Here is a 26,595-nt window from a genome sequence, read left to right as displayed (position 1 = left end):
ATTCTCTTACTCCTAGAGCTTAAAAGTAATCTATATGTGTGTCCCAGGTACAGTAGAACTCTGTAAGTTGACCACCCAAGGGACTGTAACAAGTAAACATAGGGAGGGCAGCGCCTATGGCTCAAAGGAGTAGGGTGCCAGCCCCATATGCTGGAGATGGTGGGTTCAAACCCAGCTCCGGCCAAGAACTGCAAAAAAAAGTCAACATAGGGAGAGGGTCAACATAAGGAACCAGGACTACTGCACTGATTATGTATACATGTAGTGCATGTTTGGTCTATGAAAATTAGGTTAACGTAAGGAGGTGGTCAATGCAGGGAAGTTGTCAGCTATGGAGGCTCTACTGTATTTGTCTTTTTCTGACTCTTGATCACATTGGTAGGCATAGTTTTTAGTTTGCCTAGTCATGTGATTGAACAAGTCTATGTAAGGCTTTTATCTTGAACCAGATTTTGTAAAAGTTGTATTAGTTGTTAAAATTACTCTGGATTTGAATGGCATTAAAGATTATGTTAATTTAAGGATTTTTCTAACATTCCTTGTTGTTAGGTTGAGACTTTTGAGATTACAGTTGATGACTGAGCCAAGGTTGTTAGGGGCATGGACCCCCTGCACAGTTGAAGATTCATGCATAACGTTTCACTCCCTCCAGATTTAACTACTAATAGCTTACTATTAACTAGAAGCTGATAATATAGTTGATTAACTCATATTTTGCATGCTATCCATATTAAATATGTATTCTTTTTTTTTTATGATTTTTTTTTTTTTTTTTGCAGTTTTTTTGGCCAGGGCTGAGTTTGAACCTGCCACCTCTGGCATATGGGGCAGGTGCACTACTTCTTTGAGCCACAGGCGCCGCCCTAAATATGTATTCTTACAGTAAAGTAAGTTTGCATTCTTAGAACAAAGTAAGCTAGAAGCAAATATTATTAAGAAAATCATAAGGAAAACAAAATGTATTTATTGCTTCTTAGGTGGAAGTGGATCATTATAAAGGTCCTCAGGTTGAGTAGGTGATGTGGTCATGTCTTAAGTCTCTGGTGGCAGAGGGGGGAATTTTCCATGTAAGTAGACACACACAGTTTAAACTCATGTTGTTCAAGGGTCAATTGTACTTCTTTTCTACCTACTTACAAAAATAAAATCTGACCCCAATTGTTAGCACTTTGGCATAAATTTACTTTTATTATCTACAACTTGGTTTTTATAACCAAATCTGTTTTACAAGTAGCATTATATATTTAAGGGGAGACTTTTTGAGAGGTTCCCGTAGACAAGAGTGTCTGGTTCTGTAGATTGTTCGATTAGAAATGATTCCCTTTTTAGGGAGTATTTACCCATGTTGCAAAGGGACAACAAGCTACTAGGTCTAAAACATCATCACACAGAAACATTTTATTTCTTCATCTTACTGATTTATTTAGGTAAGTAAGATTTTGTTATTATTTTGAATGATACTTACCTGCTGAACACTCTCCAGTGATTTCCCTCATGGTTAGAGTGAAATGCAGACGTGACCGTGGCTTATCATCCATGTTATCTGGCTCTGTCTGTTCTCTGACCCTCTCTCATTAAGACTCTCTGCTCGCTCAAATTGTGGCTCTACTTTGTCTTTCTTCTTATTTATCACTTTGCCTCCTACCTCCTTTGTGCTTATCAATTCCTAAAGCTTTTCCTTCAGATCTGCATCACTTGGCTCAAATATCATCTCCTCAGTAAAGATCCTCTCTTTACCAAGCAAACTGAAGTAGTTGCTCTGACATACTTTTTTTTGGGACCTAAAAGTTTCTATTTTGGTACCCCTAAGCTGAAATTGTTTTGCTTAATTATTGGTTTATTCCCGAGCCTAAACTATAAACTATGTCACTTGACAGGCTGGTTTTCAGTCCTCTCTGTCTCAGTGTATCAGTCAGGGTTCTCAAGAGAAAGAGAACCAATAGGAGGTATATCCAGAATGAAATTTATTTACAAAATTGGCTCATTGGCGTCTATAAAATCCTACAGTCTGCTGTCTGTAAGTTGGAGACCCAAGAAAGCTGATGGTGTGATTGGAAATTCTGAGAGCCATTGAGTATAGATTCCAATCTGGGTCTGAAGGCCTGAGTGCCAGCTGAAGCAGTTAGGTAAAGAGAGAATTCGGCTTTCCTCCACCCTTTTGTTCCATTCAGGCCAGCAACGTACTGAATAATATTCACACACATTGGGGAGGATCTTCTGCTTTACTCAGTTCACCAATTCAAATGCTAAAGTCTTCCAAAAAACCCTCACATACACACCCAGAAATGTTTAACTAGGTGTCTGAACATCCCATTGTCCAGTCAAGTTGACATATGAAATCACCCAACACAGTTACTTCATAAGATAATTGTCATAAAGATTAAAGATTAAAGACTAAATGCTTAAAACAGTGTCATGCACATAATAGCAATATGTTACCTGCTGTTATTAATATCATCATCATTATTTTTTTATATGATCAGATTTCATTTTTATTTTTATTTTTTTATTAAGTCATTTGTACATATATCATAAATACATTTATGCCATTATGGGATTTAATGTGTTGATTATTTGTACAAATTGGAGTGCTTACATCCTTCTAATCAACATAGCCTTCACTCATTTACCCAGTTACAGAATTAAGACATTTGTGTTCTATACCTGGATAGATCCATCTTGTACTTGGAATATGCTCCATAGGTGTGGTCCCCCTGCTAACCCTCCCTCTATTGACCCACCGCCCCCTTCCCTTCTCCTTCCCCTTTCCTCCTTCATCCTAGGCTATAGTTGCGTTTCATTTTTCATATGCAAGTGTGATTATAAATTGGTTTCACAGTAGTACTGAGTACATTGGATATATATTTTTCCATTCCTGAGATACTTTACTAAGAAGAATATTTTCCAGCCCCATCCATGTAAACATAAAGGAAGTGAAGTCTCCATTTTTTGTAATGCTGCATAGTGTTCCATGGTATACATAGACCACAATTTATTAATCCATTCATGGGTCGATGGGCACTTGGGCTTCTTCCATGACTTGGCAATTATGAATTGAGCTGCAATGAACAATCTGGTGCAAATATCTTTATTGCCAAATGATTTTTGGTCCTTTGGATATACACCTAGAAGAGGAATTGCGGATCAAACGGCAGGTCTACATTTAGATACCTAAGTGTTCTCCAAACTTCCTTCCAAAAGGGACATACTACCTTGTATTCCCACCAGCAGTGCAGAAGTGTTCCCTTTTCTCCACATCCACGACAACATCTGTAGTTTTGGGATTTTGTGATGTGTGCTTCTCTTACTGGAGTTAGATAGTATCTCAGAGTGGTTTTGGTTTCCATTTCTCTGATGATTAAAGATGATGAGCATTTTTTCATGTGTCTGTAGGTCATGTGCCTGTCTTCTTCAGAGAAGCTTCTGTTCATGTCTCTTGCCCACAATGAAATGGGATCACTTGTTTTCTTTTCTTAGTAATAAGTTTGATTTCATCCTTAGTTAGATACACTCCCAGATATTTCATCTTCTTTGGGACTATTGTAAAGGGAATAGAGTCCTTAATTGTTTTTTCCCCTTGACTATTATTGGTATATATAAAGGCTGCAGATTTGTGAGTGTTAATTTTGTATTCTGAGATGTTGCTGTATTCCTTGATTTCTTCTAGGAGTTTTGTAGTTGATTCCCTGGGGTTTTCCAGATATATAATCATATCATCTGCGAAGAGTGACAGTTTGATCTCCTCTGGTCCTATTTGGATCCCCTTGATTGCCTTCTCTTGCCTGATTGAGGTGGCTAAAACTTCCATTACAATATTAAAAAGCAGTGGAGACAGTGGGCATCCTTGCCTGGATCCTGATCTGAGTGGAAATGATTTCAGTTTTACTCCATTCAATACAATATTGGCTGTGGGTTTGCTGTAGATGGCCTCTATGAGTTTAAGAAATGTTCCTTCTATACCTATTTTCTTAAGCGTTCTGATCAAGAAAGGATGCTGGATATTGTCAAAAGCTTTTTCTGCATCAATTGAGAGAATCATATGGTCTTTGTTTTTTAATTTGTTTATGTGATACATTATATTTATGGATTTACATATATTGAACCATCCTTGGGATCCTGGGATAAAACCCACCTGGTCGTGATGTATAATTTGTTTAATGTGTTGTTGGATTTTTGTTTGCTAAGATCTTATTATTATGAATATTTTTGCATAAGTATTCATTAGAGATATTGGTCTATAATTTTCTTTTCTTGTTGGGTCTTTTCCTGGTTTGCGTATCAGGGTGATATTTGCTTCATAAAATGTGTTGGGAAGTATTTCTTCTTCTATGTTTTGGAAAAGGTTAAGTAATATAGGTACTAGTTCCTCTTTAAAGGTTTGGTAGCATTCTGATATGAAGCCATCTGGTCCTGGGCTTTTCTTTTTAGGAAGATTTCTTATAGTTGATGCTATTTTAGAACTTGTTATAGGCTTTTTCAACATTTCCACTTCTTTCTGGCTAAGTCTAGGAGGGTAGCATGTTTTCAAGTATTGATCTATTTCCTTCAGATTTTCATACTTTTGAGAATAGAGTTTTATGTAATAGTCAATAAGGATTTGTTGAATTTCTGAGGAGTCTGTTGTTATTTGGCCTGTATCATTTCTGATTGATGAAATTACGGATTTTACTCTTCTACTTCTGGTTAGGTTAGCTAAAGGTTTATCTATTTTATTGACCTTTTCAAAAAAACAACTCTTTGATTGGTTGATCTGTTGTATGATTCTTTTGTTTTCATTTTCATTTAGTTCTGCTCTAATTTTACTTATTTCTTTTTTTCTGCTGGGTTTAGGGTTGGAATGTTCTTCCTTTTCCAATTGCTTGAGGTGTCCCATTAAGTTGTTGACTTCCTCTCTTTCCGTTCTTTTGAGGAAGGCTTGCAGTGTTATAAATTTCCCTCTTAGGACTGCGTTTGCAGTATCCCAGAGGTTCTGATAATTCGTGTCTTCATTATTGTTTTGTTCCAAAAATTTGGTAATTTCCTTCTTAATCTCATCTATGACCCAGCTATCATTCAGCATGAGGTTATTTAGTTTCCATGTTTTTGTATCCTGTTGTTACTGAGTTCAACTTTTATTCCATGATGGTCTGAGAAAATAGTAGGAATCATTTCTATTCTTTTAAATTTGCTGAAATTAGACTTGTGACCTATGATGTGATCAAATTTGGAGTATGTTCCGTGGGCTGATGAGAAGTATGTGTATTCAGTTTTGTTGGGATGAAATGTTCTGTAGATGTCTGTTAGATGCAAATGTTGAATGGTTAAGTTTAAGTCTAAAAACCATTGTGATGAAAATAACATCAGATGTTATATAAAACCAGTGTATGGTGCCCCATGATTGCATTAATGTACACAGCTATGATTTAATAAAAAAAAAAAAAGTTTAAGTCTAAAATTTCTTTGCTTAGCTTCTTTTTGAAGGATCTAGCCAACGCTGCCAAAGGAGTGTTAAAATCTCCGACCATTATAGTGCTGGCGGAAATCAAGTTGCTTGTGTATGTTAGAGTCCCTCTACAAATTGAGGCACATTTTGGTTGGGTGCATAAATGTTGATAATTGAAATCTCATCATGTTGAGTGTTGCCCTTAACAAATATGAAGTGACTATCCTTATCTTTCCTTACTTTTGTTGGTTTAAAGCATATTGTATCTGTGAAAAAAATTGCAACACCTGCTTTTTTCTGATTTCCATTTGCCTGAAATATAGACGACCATCCCTTCACCCTGAGTCTATGTTTATCTTTTAAGGTAAGGTGATATTCTTGAATGCAGCAGATGTCTGGCCTGAGTTTTTGTATCCAGTCAGCCAACCAGTGCCTCTTTAGAGGGCAATTTAAGCCATTCATATTAATTGAGAGTATTGATAAGCCAGATAGTATTTTGGGTATTGAGTTTTTTGAAAGTCCAGTGGACATTTTTAATCCTTTTACCACTATGGAAGTTGGAATTTGATTAAAAGTTTCTGAGTGAGCTTACTTTGGTGGTGGAATATTGTGCTATTCATTATGGAGGATAGTTCCAAGAATATCCTGGAGAGCTGGTTTAGTTATGGCAAATTTATCCAACATGTGAATGTCATTAAAGTATTTAATTTCTCCATCATAAATGAAACTCAGTTTAGCTGGATACAGGATCCTGGGTTGAAAGTTATTTTGTTTAAGGAGAATAAAGGTAGATGACCACCCTCTTCTAGCTTGAAAGGTTTCAGCAGAAAGATCTGCAGTCATTCTAATACTCTTCCCCTTGTAGGTTATGGTTTTCACGTCTTGCTGCTTGCGAATTTTCTCCTTCATGTTAACTTTGGCAAAGCTAATTATAATGTGTCTATGAAAATTTTTATTTGGGTTGAGTCGTGCTGGTGTTCTGAAACTGTCTGCTATCTGAAATTCAGAATCTCTTGGCAGGTCTGGAAAATTCTCTTTATTATTTCATGAAGTAAAGCATTTGTATCCTTAGCAGCAACCTTATCACCTTCAGGTATTCCTATAAGGCAAATACTAGATCTCTTTGAATTATTCCAGAGCTCTCTGAGAGAATGCTCTGTTTTTGTTCTCCACCTTTTTTCCTCTTTGAGCATTTGGGAGCGTTCAAAAGCTTTGTCTTCAATGTCAGAGACCCTTTCTTCTGCCTGCTCCATTCTGTTACTGAGGGATTCTACTCTATTTCTCAGATCTTTGAGGGCTGCAAGTTCTTATCTCAGTTTGTCAAAATCTTTGGTGACTTTTGTCTTTGAATTTGTTGAATTCTTGAGACATCTTTTGAATTATTCCTTGAAATTCCAATTCCATCTTTATCTCCATTCTGTTGATCTTATTTGCTGTCCAAATTCTGAACTCGATTTCTGAAATCTCAGCCATTTGTTTATGAATGGGATCTTGTGCTGTGTCTTCCATATCGTTCCTTGGGGGAGTTGATCTACTCTGATTATTCATGTTGCCAGAGTTTTTCCGCTGATTCCACCTCATGATTGTTTTTCACCATTGGCTAGATGGGCAGGTAAAGTGAAATTGGATTGGGAGTTCTTGGAGTTGTGGTTAACCAGCCCTTTGTCAAGGATCTGGGACTGATGACTGCAGCTTTTTCTTCTACAGCTTTTTAAAGGACCCATACAGTATTATAATCTGAGGCTGAGGAAACCTGCTTGATGTGGTGGGGTTAGGTGGCTCTGTCTTATATTCAGCTGGTTCTTGTCGACTCTGGTGAAGTCTTAGCTGAAGTTTGCTTTCTTGGAGTTGCAGCTTGCCTCAGCAGAGGTGACCTGCAGTTATCACTCTTCTCTCTGAGCTCGGCTCCCAGTCTTCAGCTTAATTGGACATTTCTGGACATTATCCTTCCCTCTGGATGGGAGCTTCTGTTGGAGGCTGGCTCCAGTTGGCCATCTTGCCCCTCCCTATCATCGTTATTATGATGTTAGCAGTTTTGCCATCTTTACTTCTGTATCCTCACCTCTAAAATAATAGTTTAAACATACTGTTTGTTCACTTAATATGTGTTGAGTATATTCAAATAAATTAGTATTTTTAATAAGGATAAATTTCTTACATAAAGTAATAGAACCTAAATATTTCTACATATGAAATGTTTATCAAGTTTTATTTTACTACTGAAAACAGTTGATTTTGGTAATGTAGTGTCCATATTACATTTGTTTTTTCAAAATGTATATATTTTACATGATGTTTACAAAGGATAAATGTGAATGTTAGTTGCATTATGAAAGCAAATTTTCACATTTGAAAAAGAAGCCATTTTTTGAGAGAAAAATTGGTGTTACTATTTTTGAGAAAGGCTGGGGTAAACATTGGTTTGCAAGTAAAATTGCATCTTAGTTTTTTTATTATTTTTAATTTCTAACTTTTCACATTTTTCCCCCATGAAATATATTCTGAATATTCCTATTCCACACCACATCATGTTCTACTATGGCAGCATCAAAAATGTTCTGATTGGAATCCAGTCAGGCTAAAGATCAGATTTTCGTGTTTTAAGGTATTGAGCTGCTCTTCATTCAGTACACTTCTATTTTTTCTTTATTTGAATTTCACATGTCACATATTTAGTCTGTAGCCAAAGTACTGATAATTTTAACCAAATTTTAAGATAGTTTCATTACTTAAAGTCATACCTTTTAAATATAAAGAACAGACATATGTTCAGGCCCACTTAGGCTCATATTCATAATCTGAGCAGTCTTGCTTTGGTAGTCAGGTGCTCTCTACTCACTGTTCTCAGTCATCAGACTTTTCTTCAAATTATTTATTTATTTATTTATTTGAGACAGAGTCTTTGTTATGTAGGCTAGAGTATAGTGGTGCAATCATAGCTCACTGCAGCCTTGAACTCCTGGGCTCGAGCAATTCTCCTGCCTCAGCCTCCTAAATAGCAGGGGTTACAGGTGTGTACATCCATGTCCAGCTAGGGTTTGTTTATTTGTTTTTAGAGACAGGATCTCACTGTGTTGCCCAGGTTGGTCTCAAACTTATGTCCTTAAGCAATTCTCCTGCCTCAGCCTCCCAAGTAACTGGGATTACAAGACATGAACCACCATACCTGGCTCATCAGACTTTTAAAAGAGTAGTCACAGAAAGGAAAATGTAAAGTTGCTTAAATTAAATCAAGAATTTGCTTAAACTTTTTTCCCCTGGAATGATGAGTTAAGAAGAAAATATGGTTAAAAAGTTGAAGCCATTTCTTGGCAATACATTAGTGTTCTAGGCTTAATATGACAGTTTAATTATCCTAGGCTTGAACTAAAGTTTTTTTAATCATGCATACCAAGTTTGAATAGAAACATGTTTGCTCCATAATATATTTTAAGTTTTATCAACTAATGGCTAATGGCTATTGTAGACACTCTTGAAACAATCTTAAGTATACAACATAAATAAACTCAAATAACCAGTATGTCAGGTCAGTGGGATGCCATTCTTTATTTTCTTAAATTAGATATTTTGAAATTGTCTAGAAATTGATGAAATTGAAAAGCACCAAGTAATACCAATTTTCATTTTCACACTTGTAATGATTTTTCTATTCAGTAGGACAAATTTGAATGGCCATTTTCCAAATTTGGGTAAAACACATTGAGCATTTCCACTTGTGTCTGTAAGTTAATAAATTTTTATTCAATTAAATTATAGTGGCTTATGGCTTTTTATATTTAGAAAGGAAACCAATTTTTATTAAAAGCATAAAGTTTTAATAGAAACACAGGAAAATAGATGGTTGGGTGAATATAATGTTCTAATTAGCTTCTTTGTCAACTGTTATTCAAGAGATTTTTATTTGTCTTAAATTCTTATCCTGCAAATTCTTTCTAATACATTGGATTACTTTTCTTATACATATATGTTATAGATTTAGTCCTTTTATTATTAAAATGTCTACTAATGTGTTATTTGTAAATATCATAGTTTAGGGCAGCAGTTTTCCAACCAGGCTTTATTTGGCTTCACAGGGGACATTTGGCCGTGTCTAGAGTAATTTTTTATTGTCATGACTGAAAGTAGGAGGGATGCTGTTGGCGTGTAATGGGTAGAGGCCAGGGCTGCAAATAAACATCCTACAGTATACAGGATACCACTTCCCCATTCTACCAAAGAGTTGCCCAGTGCAAAATACAAAAGTAGAGCCAAAGTTCAGAAACTTTGGTTTAGTATTATTAATGATTTTGCCACAAGTACATATTATAAAAAATATAATCATAGACAGAAAGTAATGCCAGAATTTTTTTTTTTCAAATAAGCTTCTAACCCATGAAAAATGATTGCTTTAAGGAATGTGATACTTAACTGGGCATGTGATATCTGGAATGTTATTTTTTAAATATTAATGCAGTTTCTTTTTAGTTATTGCATAAATGTGTATATTCCAGCTCTCCATAACAGACACCTTATATTATATTCAGTATGGACAGGGCTGGACGTAACAGACTCTAGAAGTGATTGAGATGTGCTTTGTGAAGTTATGAGTTATTTCTTTGTAGAAGTGAAAGAAGATGATTTGAAAGATGTAAAAGAGGCCTTACTTAAACTAGGAATAAACTAAAGCTCAGTTGTGTTGCCCATGAATGAGAGCAGATTAATAAAGACAGTATATACTTTGTTATCCTTTTCTCAACCCTAGAATTCTTGGACAGTCCTACATGTCAACCTTGTTAGCACAGACTTTTTGTTTGCTCTAGCTGCTGATAGCTCCTCTTTTCCCACAGCCTTGAATTTACAGGCTTTCTCACAGCCACATCCTATCTGGAGCTCAGTAGTATGTTTTTTTGTTTGTTTTTTTCTGTAGCTGTTTGTGGATTTTCCCTCACCAAGTACTTATTCACACTGTCAAGAGATTATGAAAATGAATTCTATACTTTAAGTTAGGTAGAGAGAGGATATTGCCTGGAAAAGGCAGTGTGCCTTGGTACCAAAACTTGGGGAAAAGACAACTGCATGTCTCCAATTTGGAGCTCTTTCTTCCAGCTGACTTAAAAATAAATCATGTCTCTATAATGTAACTTACTTACAGTTTTATAGCATTGTGAATTAAAATTTGTCCTGTAATTATTATCTATACTTTTAGCTTTAATTTTTACATTCAACTTTTTGTTTTTAAAAAAGATTTTCCTTGACTAAACAGGAAGCTTTTCAACACTTTTATTTTTTTTACTGATACTGTTTTGCTTATAGGTCTACTTCCCCAATAGGACAGCATCATTCTCCAATATCTTCTAGACATCACTCATCTTCCTCACAATCAGGATCATCTATTCAAAGACATTCTCCTTCACCTCGTCGAAAAAGGACTCCTTCACCATCTTATCAGCGGACATTAACTCCACCTTTAAGGCACTCTGCTTCTCCTTACCCTTCAAATTCTTTGTCTTCTCCTCAAAGAAAGCAAAGTCCTCCAAGACATCGCTCCCCAATGCGAGAGAAAGGAAGACATGATCATGAACGAAGTTCACAATCTCATGATCGGCGTCATGAAAGGAGGGAAGGTATATACTGTACTTTAGCTTGATGTTTTTAGAGTTCTTTTTCTAAAATAGATATTTTCTTTATTAAAAAATTGGACATCCATATTCGTTGTTATAATAAGGGCTGGAAGAGAATTATGCTATATAGTAAATCTTCTGTAACACACTATACTAGAGTTCTTGAGGCCAATAGGAGATGCTTAAACATCTTAAGTAGATGCTTAAGCGTAAGCTCTTAAGTATACGTAGTGGGCTTTTACAGGTATGGTAAGTTCGTTCTTTAAGATGCTTTACTGAGTATAGTACTCTTGAGTTCTAGAAATATTTTGGCCATCTGATTCTTAGAGCATCCCTTTCAATTGCTTAGTTAATATCTTTAAAAATGCAAGAAGTGAAGGGAAGAAAAGCAAGAAATCAGAGAACAGAGTTTCAAAGCATCAAAAGTGTATTTATAAAGTGATGAAGACTGGGAAAAACCCTCAGAAGGTTAGTGCAAGCCAAGTCGTCAAAATTCTGAGTCTTACTCATAATAAAGTAGTAAGCAGAGCAGTTTTCACTGTTAGATTCCTGAAAATTAAGTTGACTTGGAATTTGCGGCTCCCTCTTCAAACTGAGATGTTATTGTTACCTGGCAATAAAGCCTAATAGCTTTCTTCTCTTTCTGTACTTCTTAAGTTTCTTGTCCTTTGTTGATTTAACTTAACAGTGTTTTTTCCAACTTCTCCTAGACAGTTTTTGAACATAGTACTCAGGAAATACTTGCTTACTTGCAACAACATTTGTGTTTAATCTGCATTTTAAATGCCTGTCTGTGAATATAATACACCAATCTCCAATGAAACATGTTGGACTTATTTTCTTCCTGTCAACAGTGCAAACAAGAATTTATTCAAGACAATGGTGGATACATAGGTAGGGACTGGAGAAAGCACCTGTTTTATAGAATTATTTTTTTGTGTACATGATTTTGGTTGGAACCAGATTAGCACAATAGTGTTTATGGAACATTGGTAAGATGGGAAAATCCTCTTATACTGTGCCTATATCTATTAATTTTAATAAGATATTTAGCAACAGCAGTGGACCAGGAATATAATATACATTTAATAGTTATTAAATGAAAACTCTATTATTATTAAACATACAAATGAAGGGAAAATAATATGCAGTTGAGTCGCATAGGACCGGTTTTTTATGAGTGTTACGAAGGGCTTATGTTACAGAAAGAATTCTTTCAGTAACAAACCGTATGTTCTCTGTAAGGAAAATATTTATTTAACTGTCCACGTAAGAGATTTAGCAGATTTTGTTCCTCTCTATTTAGATGTCATTTTTTGAAATAAGGATAATTTCAGTAGAAAGATGGTGAGGTAGAAAAAGAAAAAATACAATAATTAGAAGTTTTTATAAAGACAAATGGGACATTATGGAAGAAAGATCTGCACTAACTGAATACTTTTTCAGGCACAGTTGTTACTAGAGGAGGAGCAATAGTGATTTGTACAGAAAGAGGAGAAACTGTTAGATCCTGGCCTCTTGCTTCAGTCCTTAAGCAGCATTTGTGGGTATAGGCATATAGACAAAAGAATTGGTTGGGAGATAGGTTATTGATGTAAAGATGTCTAGGGTTTTTGTAGATACAAGGTGTTTGGGTCCTTGAAAAAGTCTATGGGCCTACCAATGGGGACAAAGAGAAAAGGAGATAAATTTATAATGTTTTGGGGGATAAGGCTACTATAGTTTTAAAACTTCCTCAGATTGTGGCAATTCCAGAGTATAAAAGCATTTTATAGGAGAATCCAATCAAAAGGACAAGTTTGGTTTAGATAATCATTGAGGCTCATTCCAACTTTATAAAAAAGGAAATTATTTATTTTTCTATGTTATGCTAGAAAAGCTTTAAAAAATAATCAGGAAGTAAGATCTCACTATTTGCCCAGGCTAAACTCCGCCTCAGCTGGGCTCAAGTTATCCTCCCACCATAGCCTCTTGAGTAGCTGGACCATGAGTGTATGCCCGACTAGAAAATGCTTTATGTAAGAAAGTTTTAGAGACTGTTGCACACATGAATGTGAAATACAGCTCAGCATAAAAATGAATAAATAACAATATCTCTTAGCCAGCCAGCTTACTAACTACAGGCTACTCTCAAGTGCTTAAGTACATTTGAGGTGGTCACATCTGGTGTGGTCTAGCCTAGTCTGATACTCAGTAGAAGTGATTAGTCACTGTGTGCCTCTGGATGTAAAAGTGGTTTCTAAAAACTAAGGTATCAGTGATGTGAGATCAACTTACTTATTTCACTTGTTTGAGATCTATAAGTATGGGTGAGTTGGGACATAGGAATTTCATATTCAAAGTTTACCAACCAAGAAGAGCATAGTTATCAAGTATTAATAAAATTATCTTTGTGTAAATTATTTTAGCTTATGGTTTTCTTGCCCACGTTTTCTCCTTTTTTCCCTATAAAGAACATGAATTACCATTGTAATAAAAATGTAAAAGCTCTATATTAAATTGACTTGTTTCCTGAAACTTTGCAAAAGGAATTATAGTTACTATCCAAAATTGCATTATAGAAACTAGAGGCAAACGGGATAGAGAAAAGGACACAAGAGAAGAACGGGAGTATGAACAGGAACAGAGCTCTTCTAGAGACCACAGAGATGACAGAGAACCTCGAGATGGTCGGGATCGGAGAGACATCAGGGATACAAGAGACAGAAGGGAACTAAGAGACTCCAGAGACATTCGAGACTCCAGGGAGATGAGGGATTATAGCAGAGATACTAAAGAGAGCCGTGATCCCAGAGATTCTCGATCCACTCGTGATGTCCACGACTACAGGGATCGTGACAGTCGAGATACTCATCGAAAGGAAGATATGTATCTGGAAGAATCTCGTAGTTACGGCAGAAACCATTTGAGAGAAGAAAGTTCTCGTACCGAAATAAGAAATGATTCCAGAAATGAGTCTCGAAGTGAAATTAGAAATGACCGAATGGGCAGAAGTAGGGGGAGAGGGCCTGAGTTACCTGAAAAAGGTAAGGTTTTTGATTTGTCAGTGAACTGTGTCTTGTATGCTCATGTAGAAAGTATTAAATCTGCTAAGATAGCTTTTCTAAATATATTATTTCTCAAATTCATTATGATTTTGTCAAAGTAACTTTCATTAGTTGATTTTGTGATGTTCCATATAAATTCCCAATCAGTATTACTAGTTAAAGCAGTAAAAAATACATGGAACAAGATCTGCAGCACCGGGTTGAATTTTAGCTGGCCATGCCTACCATCTTGATTAGTGTAGACATCAAGAAAATTGCTATTAAGCAAAAAAAGTAGAATCACAGGGAGTGATTTCTAATAAATTTCTAGTAAGCGATTATTTCTAATAAATAATAAATATGATCAAATGATCATTAAAGTAAAGTAGAATTAAAATGATGGGTTTTCAAAAATTGTCAGTGTTTTTTTTTTCTTTGTTTTGTTTTGTTTTTGAGACAGAGTCTCACTGTGTCGCCCTTGGTAGAGTGCGATGGCGTCACAGCTCACAGCAACCTCAAACTCTTGGGCTTAAGAGATTGTCTTCCCTCAGACTCCCACGTAGCTGGGACTACAGGCGCCCACCAAAACGCCTGGCTAATTTTTTGTTGTAGTTATCATTGTTGTTTGGCAGGGCTGGGCAGGGTTCGAACCCGCCAGCCTCCTGTGTACGTGGCTGGTGCCCTAACCACTAAGCTACCTGCGCCAAGCCAAATTGTCAGTGTTTCAAATGCCTGATTTGTGTATTCTTCAGTATTTGTATTTGTTTCAAACCATTATATATCAGTTATCTTGAGCCATTTTTTTCTTTTTTGCCACAAAAAGGCGTTTGCCATTCCCCCAGATTCTTAAATATATTTATGACTAGCTCTAAACTGCTAGCACTTAATTAGGTTGGACCTTTTCTCCATACCTTTTCTCCTTTTTCCTCCCCACAAAAACTGCTGCAGAACTCTGATCACTCTTAATCTTTCCTTTGATCTGTTTAATATATCCCTGGTCAGTAGTACAACTTCATAATAACATATTGAAGGTCCTTTTACTTCTTCAGAGAGTTATCTTAGCTTTTCTTGGCTCTATAATTTTTCATATACATTTTAAAAACAGTTTTTAATTTTGTGAAAAAACTATTGGATTTTGGTTTTCAGTACATTAAATTTACTGATTTATGGTGTTTTTCCCATAAGATATTAGAGATATTTTATTCCCGACTACCCTTTTTTTGTGTTGCCATTATAAATTGTACTTTTAAAATTGTTCTAAGTTAAAAAAATTTTTTTAGATTATGCATTCACATGGTTCATAATTTCAGAAGTACAAAATGATATTTTGTGAAAAGCCTCCCTTCTACTTCTGGGTGCTTTTTTGTCAGCTTAGTATGTATTCTTTACAAAAACATTTTACGCAAGCCAGTATATATACACACACAGTTTTCCCCTCTAGTTTTACAAAAATAATCTTTTAAAAACTATACACATCTTTATATCCTACTGTTTTCACTGAATAAAAATATCTGGAGATCATTTTATACATTCTAAAAAAAAAAGAAACGTAGCTGGGTGTTGTGCCGGGTGCCTAAAGTCCCCAGGTATGCAGGAGGCTAAGGCAGGAGGATCGGAATAAAAAGTTTATCAATGTGGTAAACAGCTCTTTTCTTCTTTGACATATAATGTCCATTATGGGATAATATTTATCATAAAGTAAGTAAGTCCTACAGTGGTGGATGTTTAGGCTTTTCCAGCCTTTAAATAACTGTGCATGTGTTACTAAATGGTATCTTTTAAAACATGTTTTGTAATACTTTACTGGTACATGACAATGGTAATTAATATTTATATATTAATCTTTTTTTTTTTTTTTTCTGGACAGAGTCTTACTATGTCGCCCTTGGTAGAGTGCCATGGCGTCACAGCTCACAACAACCTCAAACTCTTGGGCGTAAGCAATTCTCTTGCCTCAGCTTCCTAAGTAGCTGGGACCACAGGCGCCTGCCACAACACCCAGCTATTTTTTGTTGCAGTTGTCATTGTTGTTTAGCTGGCCTGGGCTGGGTTCGAACCCTCCAGCCTTGGTGTATGTGGTTGGCACTATAACCACTGTGCTACAGGTGCTGAGCCTTTTTTTTTTTTTTTTTTTAAAGCAGAGTCTCACTATGTCATCCTTGGTAGAGTGCTGTGGCATCACAGCTCACAGCAACCTCCAACTCTTAGTCTTAAGCAGTTCTCTTGCCCCAGCCTCTCAGGTAGCTGGGTTTACAGGTGTCCACCACAGCGCCCAGCTATTTTTTGTTGTTGTTGTTGTCATTGTTGTTTAGCAGGCCCAGGTCAGGTTTGAACCCACCAGCCACAATACATGTGGCTGGCGCCCTAACCACTGAGCTACAGGCGCCGAGCCTATTAATCTTATATTTAAATGATGTTGCTATGTTTCCTTAGTAGATCTAACTAGATTCTCTTAACCAGTATGTCTGGGAAGACACTAATTTGACTGTTTTCTGATTATTATTTATTTTCTGTTTTGTTTTTTTGTTTGTTTGTTTTTTGTTTTTGAGACAGAGCCTCAAGCTGTCGCCACAGATCTGTGGCATGACAGCTCACAGTAACCTCCAACTCCTGGGCTCACGCAATTCGCCTTCCTGCACCTCCCAAGTAGCTGGGACTACAGGTGCCTGCCACAACACCTGACTATTTTTTGGTTGCAGCCGTAATTGTTGTTTGGCGGGCCTGGGCTGGATTCGAACCCACCAGCTCAGGTGTATGTGGCTGGCACCTTAGCCGCTTGAGCCACAGGCACCAAGCCATTATTTATTTTCTGTTGATAGCCTGTTGAGAATCTTCATCAATACAATGTTGAATATAAATGGAACTTTGCATTGTTTCAGATTTTTTTTTTTTATACGCAAACTCATTTAATCCTTATGACTCCACTATGGCAAGCACATTGTTTCAGATTTTAAAGATTGTTACTGGCAATTCACTATTAAGTGCAATGTTTGTTATTTTTTGCAGATTGCTTTATTGTACTAAGGATTCTTCTAATTTTCTCAGCTAGGCTAATAGTTTTTATTACTACTGTTTTTTCTCCTTCTTGAGAAGATCACATAGTTTGTCTCTATTACCTTGTTACTTATGTGAATGTTCTTTTAATATTTAGAACTATCCTTGCATTCCTGAAATAAATACAATTCTGTCATTTGTTAGGTGTCTAGAATAGGTTTGTTAAGATTTAATTGTGAATTAAGCATTTATGTTCTTTAAATTTATTTACTTATTTATTTTTTTGAAAGACAGTCTCACTCTATTGCCCAGGCTAGAGTGCCGTGACATTATCAGTCTAGTTCACAGCAACTTCAGCCCAGCAACTTCCTGGGTTCAGCTGATCCTCCTGCTATAGTCTCCTGGGTAGCTGGGACTGCAGGCACCCGGCACAGCACCCAGCTACATTTTTTTATTTTTTAGAAGAGACTTTTGCTATCTGAGGTTGTATCTTTAGACTTATCTTCTAGTTTACTACATTTTTCTTAGCTGCACCTAATCTGATACTTTACTCTTCTAGATGTTATAAATAGCCCTCTTACAGTCTTTAAAAATGTTTTAAATATTTTCTTCCTGGTCTCTAATTATTAAAATATTCTTTACAGATATTTTGACTATTAAAATACCCTGTTACAGTATTTAAAATTAGGCTATAATTCTTTTAAGGCTCAAAGCCTGTTACATTTATTTTTATTTTGTGTAAAGTGCATTCTAAGTCTCACTTTGAGTGGATTTGGGTAAGTTTTTCATATGTTCTTGTAAATTTGAGTGATCTCATCTTCATCAGGGTTTATCTATCTTCTGTGATGTCCAAGACAGGGCCTTCAGAGTTTCCATCTTTGTCTTTGTCATATATTCCTAGATTATCACAAGCACACCCTACTTCTCTTTCTTTACCCCTACCCTCCTCCTCCAAATTTAAAAATTTGCTTTTATTTTGAAGTAATTAGGGATTCATAAGAGATTGCAAAGCAGTGTGTAAGGAAGTTTTTGTACCCCTTTTCCAGCTTTCTTATACCTATAGTGCAGTGTCCAAACCAAGAAATTGACATTGGTACATAGAATGTGTTCAGATTTTACCAACTATACATGCACACAGTTATGTGTGGAGCTCTGTGCAGTTTGGCCACAGGGCTAGTTCTGAGTATTCCAATCCAATGCTTAATATTCTTTTCAACAGTGATTATTATACTTTGGAATACAAAAATAATCTATTACTGTTTTTTAGTAGAAAAAATTGTGACTGATGAAATCTGTTGAATAAAGTGTATGTGTTAAATGTTCGTATGAATATCATTTGTTTAGGAAGTCGAGGCACAAGAGGTTCTCAGATTGATAGTCACAGTAGTAGTAGCAACTATCATGACAGCTGGGAAACTCGAAGTAGCTATCCTGAAAGAGACAGATATCCTGAAAGAGACAACAGAGAGCAAACGAGAGACTCTTCATTTGAAAGAAGACATGGAGGAGAGAGAGACCGTCGTGACAACAGAGAAAGAGGTTTGTCCAACGGAATTTTATTAAATACTAACATTAGTTGGGGGAATTGTTACTTAAAACAGTTAGAAATTTACTTTTATGAAATCTTAAGACTGGTGCTTAATGATACATTTGAAACTATTTACTCACATAATCATCTTTGTTTGCTTGGTTTAAGAGGGATTTTGTAAATAGCCAGTGACTAGTACCTCCTGGTAACAGTGAACAAACTGAGATGCCTGCTGTGAGTCTCTCATCTTGACCAAGTAGCTCACAACCCATAAAGCATGTAGATTCTAGGTGGCAGTCTAGACAATTGCGATTCACATTAACACCTAATTGTTCTCATCTATATATCCTAGCTGCTCACTGCTTAGCTGTAATCAATAGCATCTTACAAGGACTCCTGGAGAGGAGCAAGAAGAAAATGATGATAGGGCTGGGAATTGTTTGGAGGAATATTTTATTTATATTCATTCCATCCTGAGAATATATATAATATTTGCTTTAGCTATTTTTATGTCTTAAGCTAAAACTTTTTCTGTTAACTTATTAGATCAGTGGTTCTCAACCTCCTAATGCCACAGCCCTTCTCAACCTTTAATACAGTTCCTGTGGGTCACGACCCACAGGTTGAGAACCACTGTATTAGATGATCTCCCATAGAAATCAAATTCAAAGATTACTAGGAAACACTTAGAAGGGTTATAGGTACTTTCTTTGGCAGGTGTTCATTGTCTGTACATATTAAGACCCTTAAACATTTAAAATTTCATGATAATCTTACTAACCTTGGCTGACTATTAAGTAAGATTAGCTGTAATGCTGAGATTAATATAGTATAAAAACATGATGGGCCAGAGAATTGAATTTTGAATCAAAGAGGTAATGCTGTATCTTAAAATGGGCAGTAATGGAAGGAGAACAAAGTCTCTAAGATACCATCTACTTTGGGAAGCATAGATAAGGTCAGGCAGGAGAGTTAGTTGGGTTGAGTTCATTAAGGTAAGCCTAATTCATTTGGGTTAAAAGATTTCCTTCATTACAAATAGGGCTGGAGTTTATATGTTCCATGTGAATATCTGAAATTATTTCTTCACTAGCACTTTAATTTACCTCTCTTTCTTTATTTCTAACATCCTGGTGATGCTATTTTGATTTTTTTTTTCCTTAACGTCTTACCTTTTTTTCTATTTTAATATTCTACCTAGGTCAGGTTTCTCTCACCTCTTACCTGAACATAGTAGTAACATTTGGTTTTAATCTTATGGTTAATTCAACCACACATATTGAGCTTCTGCTAGGTGCTAGGAACTTGGTAGTTGCTTTGCAATGTTCTGACTTAATCTTTGCAGTATACCTCTAAGCGTAGGTATGATAAAATAATACACATTTTATAGTTCTGGAGATTAGATCTAAGAAAAGTAAGTTTCCAGTATTATAGAGAAGTAAGTTCTAGAACTGGAATTCTAATTCAGGTCTTTTAAGTTCAGGTCTATTCTATTTTACTCTAACTACTTCATTAAATGTCAGTTGTATGATTGAAATAGGAATATAGTTCTGAGGTTAAGGATATATTTTTCAAATGTTTATTGAGTACCCAAACCAGGCACTTTCCTAGGTACTTGGGGTATAGTAGTTCTTGTCCTTGTAGAACTTAGTGGGGAGGGGGTGACATATCCCCCTTCCCAAAAAAACCAAGTGATCATAAATTGCTATGTAGAAAATAAGCAGTGCAGATGGAAATAAAGAGAGAGGGATCTGCTTTAGAGTGTTTATGAAAAATTTGAGATGATTTTTATTCAGAGGCTTAAATGGAAGAAGCAGCAGCTAGCTTTGCAAAGGTTGAGGGTAAAAGAAGAAAGAGTATGTGCCAATCCCCTGAATTGGGAAATAGCTTCATATGTCCTAGAATTTGAAGGAAGACTAATGTGGCTACACAATGCTGAGCAGTAGGGTGATTGTTAAAGGTAAGGGTAGAGATGTGCCTAGGTACCTTGTTCTGTGCTTGAGAATTTAAATCTTCTCTTTGTTTCTTTGCTGTCTAAGCACAAAACAACCTGCCATCTGTACCTGAGTTTTACATCCTCACAACTAACCAACCATGGATCAAAAATATTTGGAAAAAAATAACAGTACAACAAAATAGATATTTTAAAAAATAATAGAGTATAATAACTAGTTAAATATCATTTACATTAGGCATTATTAGTAATCTAGACATAACTTAAAGTATACAGGATGTTGTACGTAGTTTATTTGCAAATACTATACCATTTTATATAAGAGATTTGAGCATTTATGGATTTTGGTCTCCTCAGGGTTCCATAAACAATTTCCTGTGGATATCAGGGAACAACTGAACAGAAGACAGTTGAAGTATAGTAAATGCTACTACTAGATAAAGTCCTATGAGAAGACAAAGGAGCAAATCAATTTAAGGAATTCCAAGAAAGCTGCCTAAAGAGATGACATCTGAATTAGGGCCTGAACCATACACAGGCATTTATAAGGAACAATGGAAGAAGCACTTTGCAGTACTTTGCAGCATGTCAGATATCAGAATTGAAAGAAACAGATGCTTTGGCGTAGTAAAGAGTTCTTGTGAGGGTAGATTCATGTATGCTATGATTGGGAGGGAAGGAAAGAAGCTGGGGCAAAGGACTGATGAGAGATTATAAGCCAGCTTATGAATGACCTAGTAAGTCAGGCTAAAACTTTTGAATTCAATTACCTTTCCCTGCCTATAAAATAACTGTTTTTCTAAGCAGCTAGAAGAAGTAGAGTTTTCAATAAAACCATACTAAGAGTGTGGGGAATGACTAAAGACATTCAGATTTTTTTTTTCAGTTCGATTATTGATGACATAGCTGATGAACATCAGAGTTAATATATTAACTGTAGAGATGGGGACAGGAAAAGCAATAGAGAAATATTTGGGAAGTGAAGTGGATGGGACTTAACTCAGAGATTGCCAGCTTTCATGAATAGGTATGTCATTCATGAAGATAAGGAAAGATGTAAAGAGAAGCATGTCTTTGAATAACACATTTTAGAGGAAAGATAAAGAGAATAGTTTAGATATTAAGGTGATATTCTTATATCCTTTCCATTTTCCTTTGAAGTTAAAAAGCATTGTCATTTTGGTTGGGAAAATAAAGATTTTATCTGCCAAAAAAGAATGAGTAATATGGGTAGTCTTTAATGTAGCTATCATCAGAAATTTCAAGTATGAATTGCTGTAAGTTGCAGTATTGAATTTGTTTTGGGTTATTTCTAATCATAGTGATGTTGGTATGCCCCCCGCCCAAAAAAAAAAACAACTAAGAATTCAGATAATCTAAAACATGGATAGATAGCATTCTAGGGATCCAAAAGATAAATACAATAGAACCATTTTAAATTTAAACTGGCTTCAACAAAAATAAAAGGACTTAAGAAAACTGACTTCTAGCCCTAATACCGTAATGCATCTACCATCTTAACTTGGGCAAGTCAACTCTGGACCATAATTTTTATGTTCTTAAGAAGAAAGGGGAGAAAGGACTATATAGGGTTTCATTATGGTTCAACTTTAAAATTCTATGATCTATGTCAGAATCTGTAATTTCTACCTACCAAATATGGATTATTCTTATCCTTTTCATCAGTAATAAGGAAGGAAAATTCAAATTACTATATTGGACCCTTTCCTAGAAATATCCTAAAATTACTCTGCTTATTAAGCTGATGTTAGGTATTTTACTTACTAACCTCTGACCATATTGTTGTATGATTATTAAATAGCTAATAGGCATTATTATATGGTAAAATAGAAACTTTACAGAAGCCTAGATCATACTGCAATAGTCACTTTCAAAATGGCTCTTTGGAAAAGTTCATGTCATCATCTCGTACATTTTTGGATCCCAGACTAATTTTCTGCTCGATTGGGTGTTTGGGCAACATGCATTTATTTTCTCTGTTTATGTGTTTTATGTGTAGATGGAAAAAATATATATAATGTGATGAGATAATCAGTTAACATTTAAGAAAACAGCTCTTTCATCAGAGTAATCGCTTATATGATTAAAACTTAATTTACTATTAATTATGAATATATGTAACTAATATGAAATACTTTTTTACATTTGATTATTTCAAGATTGCTAGACAGTACCCTTGATATTCTAGTTTATGGTTAGAGATTGATATTGCAGCAACAAATTTTGACATGTTTTGTTCTGCTATATTTTTCTTCACATAATAGCTACACTTTGTTGTATATATTTTGGCCTGGAATTAGAGGTGTGACTTACGAGGGAAATTTTTTTTTTCCTTCAGCTCCTATGTTCTACACCTCCTGCTGCCCCTATCCTTTGCCACCAGTGTTCTCAGGTCCTGCTGGGGGGACAGAGAAGATCAGAGGTGAAGGGTAGAGATGGCAGAAAGTGGGGTTGGAACAGTGGGCTGGAGGTAGGGTAGGGAGCATGCAGAGAAAGATCAAAGATGGATCAGCCAGTGGGAGGGAGAGGGGGGTTGAGGGGAGTAGAAAACATGGTAGTTAGAGGGCAAATGAAAATTATGTTTTAAAAATTTTTTAATATCTAGTGGTGATTATTTGAATGATTAAATTAAAAGTAAATATAGTACCTGGTTAATAATTTGTTGCCAGTGTGACCCAAAACACAGATAAAATTTAAGATTTGCCATGTTCTCTTACCAATAGGTTATCTATCAAATTAATCACTGACAAAACTTGATTTTCATTGTAGATCAAAGACCAAGCTCACCAATTCGACATCAGGGAAGGAATGACGAGCTTGAGCGTGATGAAAGAAGAGAGGAACGAAGAGTAGACAGAGTGGATGATAGAAGAGATGAAAGGGCTAGAGACAGAGATCGGGAACGGGAAAGAGACAGGGAACGGGAGAGAGAGAGAGAACGTGAACGGGATCGGGAAAGAGAAAAAGAAAGAGAACTAGAAAGAGAGCGTGCTAGGGAACGGGAGAGAGAAAGAGAAAAAGAGAGAGACCGTGAAAGGGATAGAGATCGTGACCATGATCGAGAGCGGGAAAGAGAGAGGGAACGAGATAGGGACAAAGAGCGGGAGCGAGAGAGGGAAGAAAGGGAGAGGGAGAGAGAACGAGAACGGGAGAGAGAGAGGGAGAGAGAACGAGAGCGAGAAAGAGCAAGAGAAAGGGATAAAGAACGAGAACGTCAGAGGGATTGGGAAGACAAAGACAAAGGACGAGATGACCGCAGAGAAAAGCGAGAAGATACCCGAGAAGATAGAAATCCAAGAGATGGACACGATGAGAGAAAATCAAAGTAAGAATAGTTTTAAATCAGCTTAAGAAACTTAAATTTCAGTAAAGAATTGACAAGTTTCATTTAGTGTTTTTCAGCGTGCCTCTTAATTTCTTGTTAATTCTTCTCCTCTGTACTATTTCCTGTATTTCAAATTTATTATATATCGAAAGGTGTAAACAGTGGTGCCCAGAGATGAGGCCACAGAGGAGATGTTCAGGCCAGGTTTATTGAAAGGGGAGGGTGACCTGCCTGGGCAGTGCAAAGATAGTGTCTGCATGCTGTCTACACTGCCTGCCAAACCCTCTCCTGCTCCTCTGGGAGAAGGGACCATGCCAGGTGAGGTCATAGGATTGGACCAGGTACCAGAATTCTTTTATATATTTAGAGTAGTGGTTCCCAACCTGTGGGTCATGACCCACAGGAACAGTATTAAAGAGCCGCAGTATTAGGAAGGTTGAGAACCACTTATTTAGAGCAATCTGTGGAGAAAGGACCTAGTCTTTTCTCATTCTATGAAAGATGATTATTCCTTCAGCATCCACCACTTCCCACAGTGATAAAAGAGGTTTTGCTAGTGGAGGGAGCAGGTGATAGTGAGACCCTAAAGAGATTGGGAGCAATGGGAGGGTCTTTAGATTCTAGGGACAGGTTAGGGAGTAGAGTAGGAGCTGGTGGTCAGTAGGATGGAATGACTCTATGGAGGAAGGGAGGTAGGGAGTTTGAGCCAACAAGTCTGTGGTGACTTGAACACAATTTGCACAAGAGAGGGACAAGAACAGAGGGAGACAAAGGCCTGCAGATAGGGGATTTCACTCCATCTGCCATTGCTTTGTAGGAAATTGAGTCTTTTAAGATATTGAGGTCAAAGGTCCCATTCTTAGGTCAAACAAGCTGAAGAAGACACCCGGGGTGTTTTAACTGATGGGATAGAGGGACTCACACTCATTACCTTAGATGTCCTTCCCCTTTCTGGATAAACTTAAGGGCTTCAGGACTCTAGAAGCCTAAACTAGGGTCTTGAACTGGGCCTGAATCAAAAAATGAAAAACAAAACAGTTTGAGGTCCCAAACCCCATTAGAGAGCACAGTACTAGGACAAAACCCCTCTTAATTAGGCACAAATGAAAGAAAAAGAAAGAGGCGGATGTGAGGACACATGAGTCCTGGAGTGAGTCAGAAAATTAGCCTAGGGGGTTCTGTTTGAAGCTTTAGAGATCTTACATTTAAATGGCAGCTGGGGTGACATCTTTCTTCTCAGACTCCCTGACCAATAGGTCAGTAGAGTTGGATCTAGGCAAAACTGGAATCAGGTCCAAGAAAACTAGGGTGACTAGGGCAGGCAGCAGCGAGATGCAACTAGGTCACTAGGCATCAGCCTGGAGTCCTAGCACCATATGAAAGGTTAAAAGATGGCAACCAGAGACACGGCCACAGCAGAGGTGGAGAAGTTCAGGTCAGCTTTATTGAAAGGGGAGTTGACCTACCTGGGCAGTGCGAAGATGGCGTCTGCCCCCAGGAGCAACTAGTTAGAGACCCCTTTCATATGGGGCCATAGGGGGTGGACAAATTCCTCAGCCTGCCTGGAGAGTTGGGATCTTCTGGCATGAACTTCTCAGGGGTGGACTAGGTTGATCTTTTGTGTCTTTGTCTTAGGAGGAAAGAAGGGGGATGAGGGAGAAGGGGTTTGTGTGTGGCTGTGTTAGGCCTCCCAGCAATATATATTTGGTGTTTAAAGTCTTCTTAATTGTCTCAAAAAAAATACTTTTTAATTCTATTTTTTGTATCCAGAGGACATAATCCTTCTTGTCACTATACATTTTTGATGGCACATGGGGTTGAAATAGCTGCTTATTGCAGACTTTTTTGTAAACAGGAATCAGCAAACTTGTGTCCTGTCACATCCCCTATATAACTAGGTATTGGTATTGACTAGTCTTCAAGAGATACTGTCTGTGCCATTCCTGATAATCCTTCATGAATTTTGTGTGCATGTGATTATGGAGTCACCATCCCCAGGCTCCAGGAAGCATTCACAATGACATAGAGCTGAGTGGATCTCTGTAATCACTGCATGGCTAGAAGAAGCTGAGGGAAAGGAAGTGTCCTCCTGTGCTGTGGAGTTCTAGTGATTTATTGGGGTCAAAAGTTATGTTCTTGGCATCTCATATAACATATATGAGGGTATTTTCTTTCACACGCATGTTCTCTCTTTATGTTTTCTGTCTTTTTTTTGTTTGTTTGTTTTTTCTTTGCCTTAGGGTGAATACGGGCTCTCCACTTTAGGCTTTTTTTATCCTTGCTATTGTGGATTATGGTTATGAGCAAACGTAGTACAGAAGCAAAGCCTTCTTCCATTAGGTTTTGACTGATCTTTAATCAACAGCCAAGATTTTTATGGTACCTTCTGGCCGACTTTTGCTTCTCTCTCCCTTCATTTTACAAAACCTTACATTAATGTAAGCTTCAGCGACACAGTAAAACTTCCATAGTTGACCACCTCCCTACATGGACCATCTCCGTAAATTGACCTAATTTTCATAGATGAGACATGCACCACATGTACATTATCAGTACAGCAGGCCTAGATCCTTATTTTGACCACCTCCGTGTGCTGACCAGTTTGTTCCAGTCATTTGGGTGGTTAACTTAACAGAGATTCTACTGTATTTCCTTTAACACTTGGAGATACACACATATATGTTACAATGGTGCGTGTCTAGTTTGTGAAAATTAGATCAGTTTA

The 26,595-nt window shown here is 36.6% G+C and overlaps 1 protein-coding gene across 6 annotated transcripts in view; it reads left to right on the top strand.

The window, feature by feature from the left end:
* The window catches only part of ZC3H13 (zinc finger CCCH-type containing 13), a 108,434-nt gene that overhangs the window by 54,448 nt on the left and 27,391 nt on the right, over window positions 1-26,595 (top strand). For 4 of the 6 annotated variants that reach the window (XM_053563490.1, XM_053563494.1, XM_053563489.1 and 1 more), the window contains 5 exons: window positions 10,715-11,025; window positions 13,584-14,048; window positions 18,387-18,581; window positions 22,884-22,967; window positions 23,315-23,870. In XM_053563490.1, the coding sequence (XP_053419465.1) occupies window positions 10,715-11,025; window positions 13,584-14,048; window positions 18,387-18,581; window positions 22,884-22,967; window positions 23,315-23,870 (1,611 nt within the window). The remainder of the gene's footprint in view (window positions 1-10,714; window positions 11,026-13,583; window positions 14,049-18,386; window positions 18,582-22,883; window positions 22,968-23,314; window positions 23,871-26,595) is intronic. The other 2 variants (XM_053563492.1, XM_053563493.1) reach the window with 1 other exon arrangement.

Source organism: Nycticebus coucang, chromosome 15, assembly GCF_027406575.1.
Source record: "Nycticebus coucang isolate mNycCou1 chromosome 15, mNycCou1.pri, whole genome shotgun sequence".
NCBI lineage: Eukaryota > Metazoa > Chordata > Mammalia > Primates > Lorisidae > Nycticebus > Nycticebus coucang.
The sequence above is the reverse complement of the archived record's forward strand: the minus strand, read 5'-3'. Positions and strand labels throughout refer to the sequence as shown.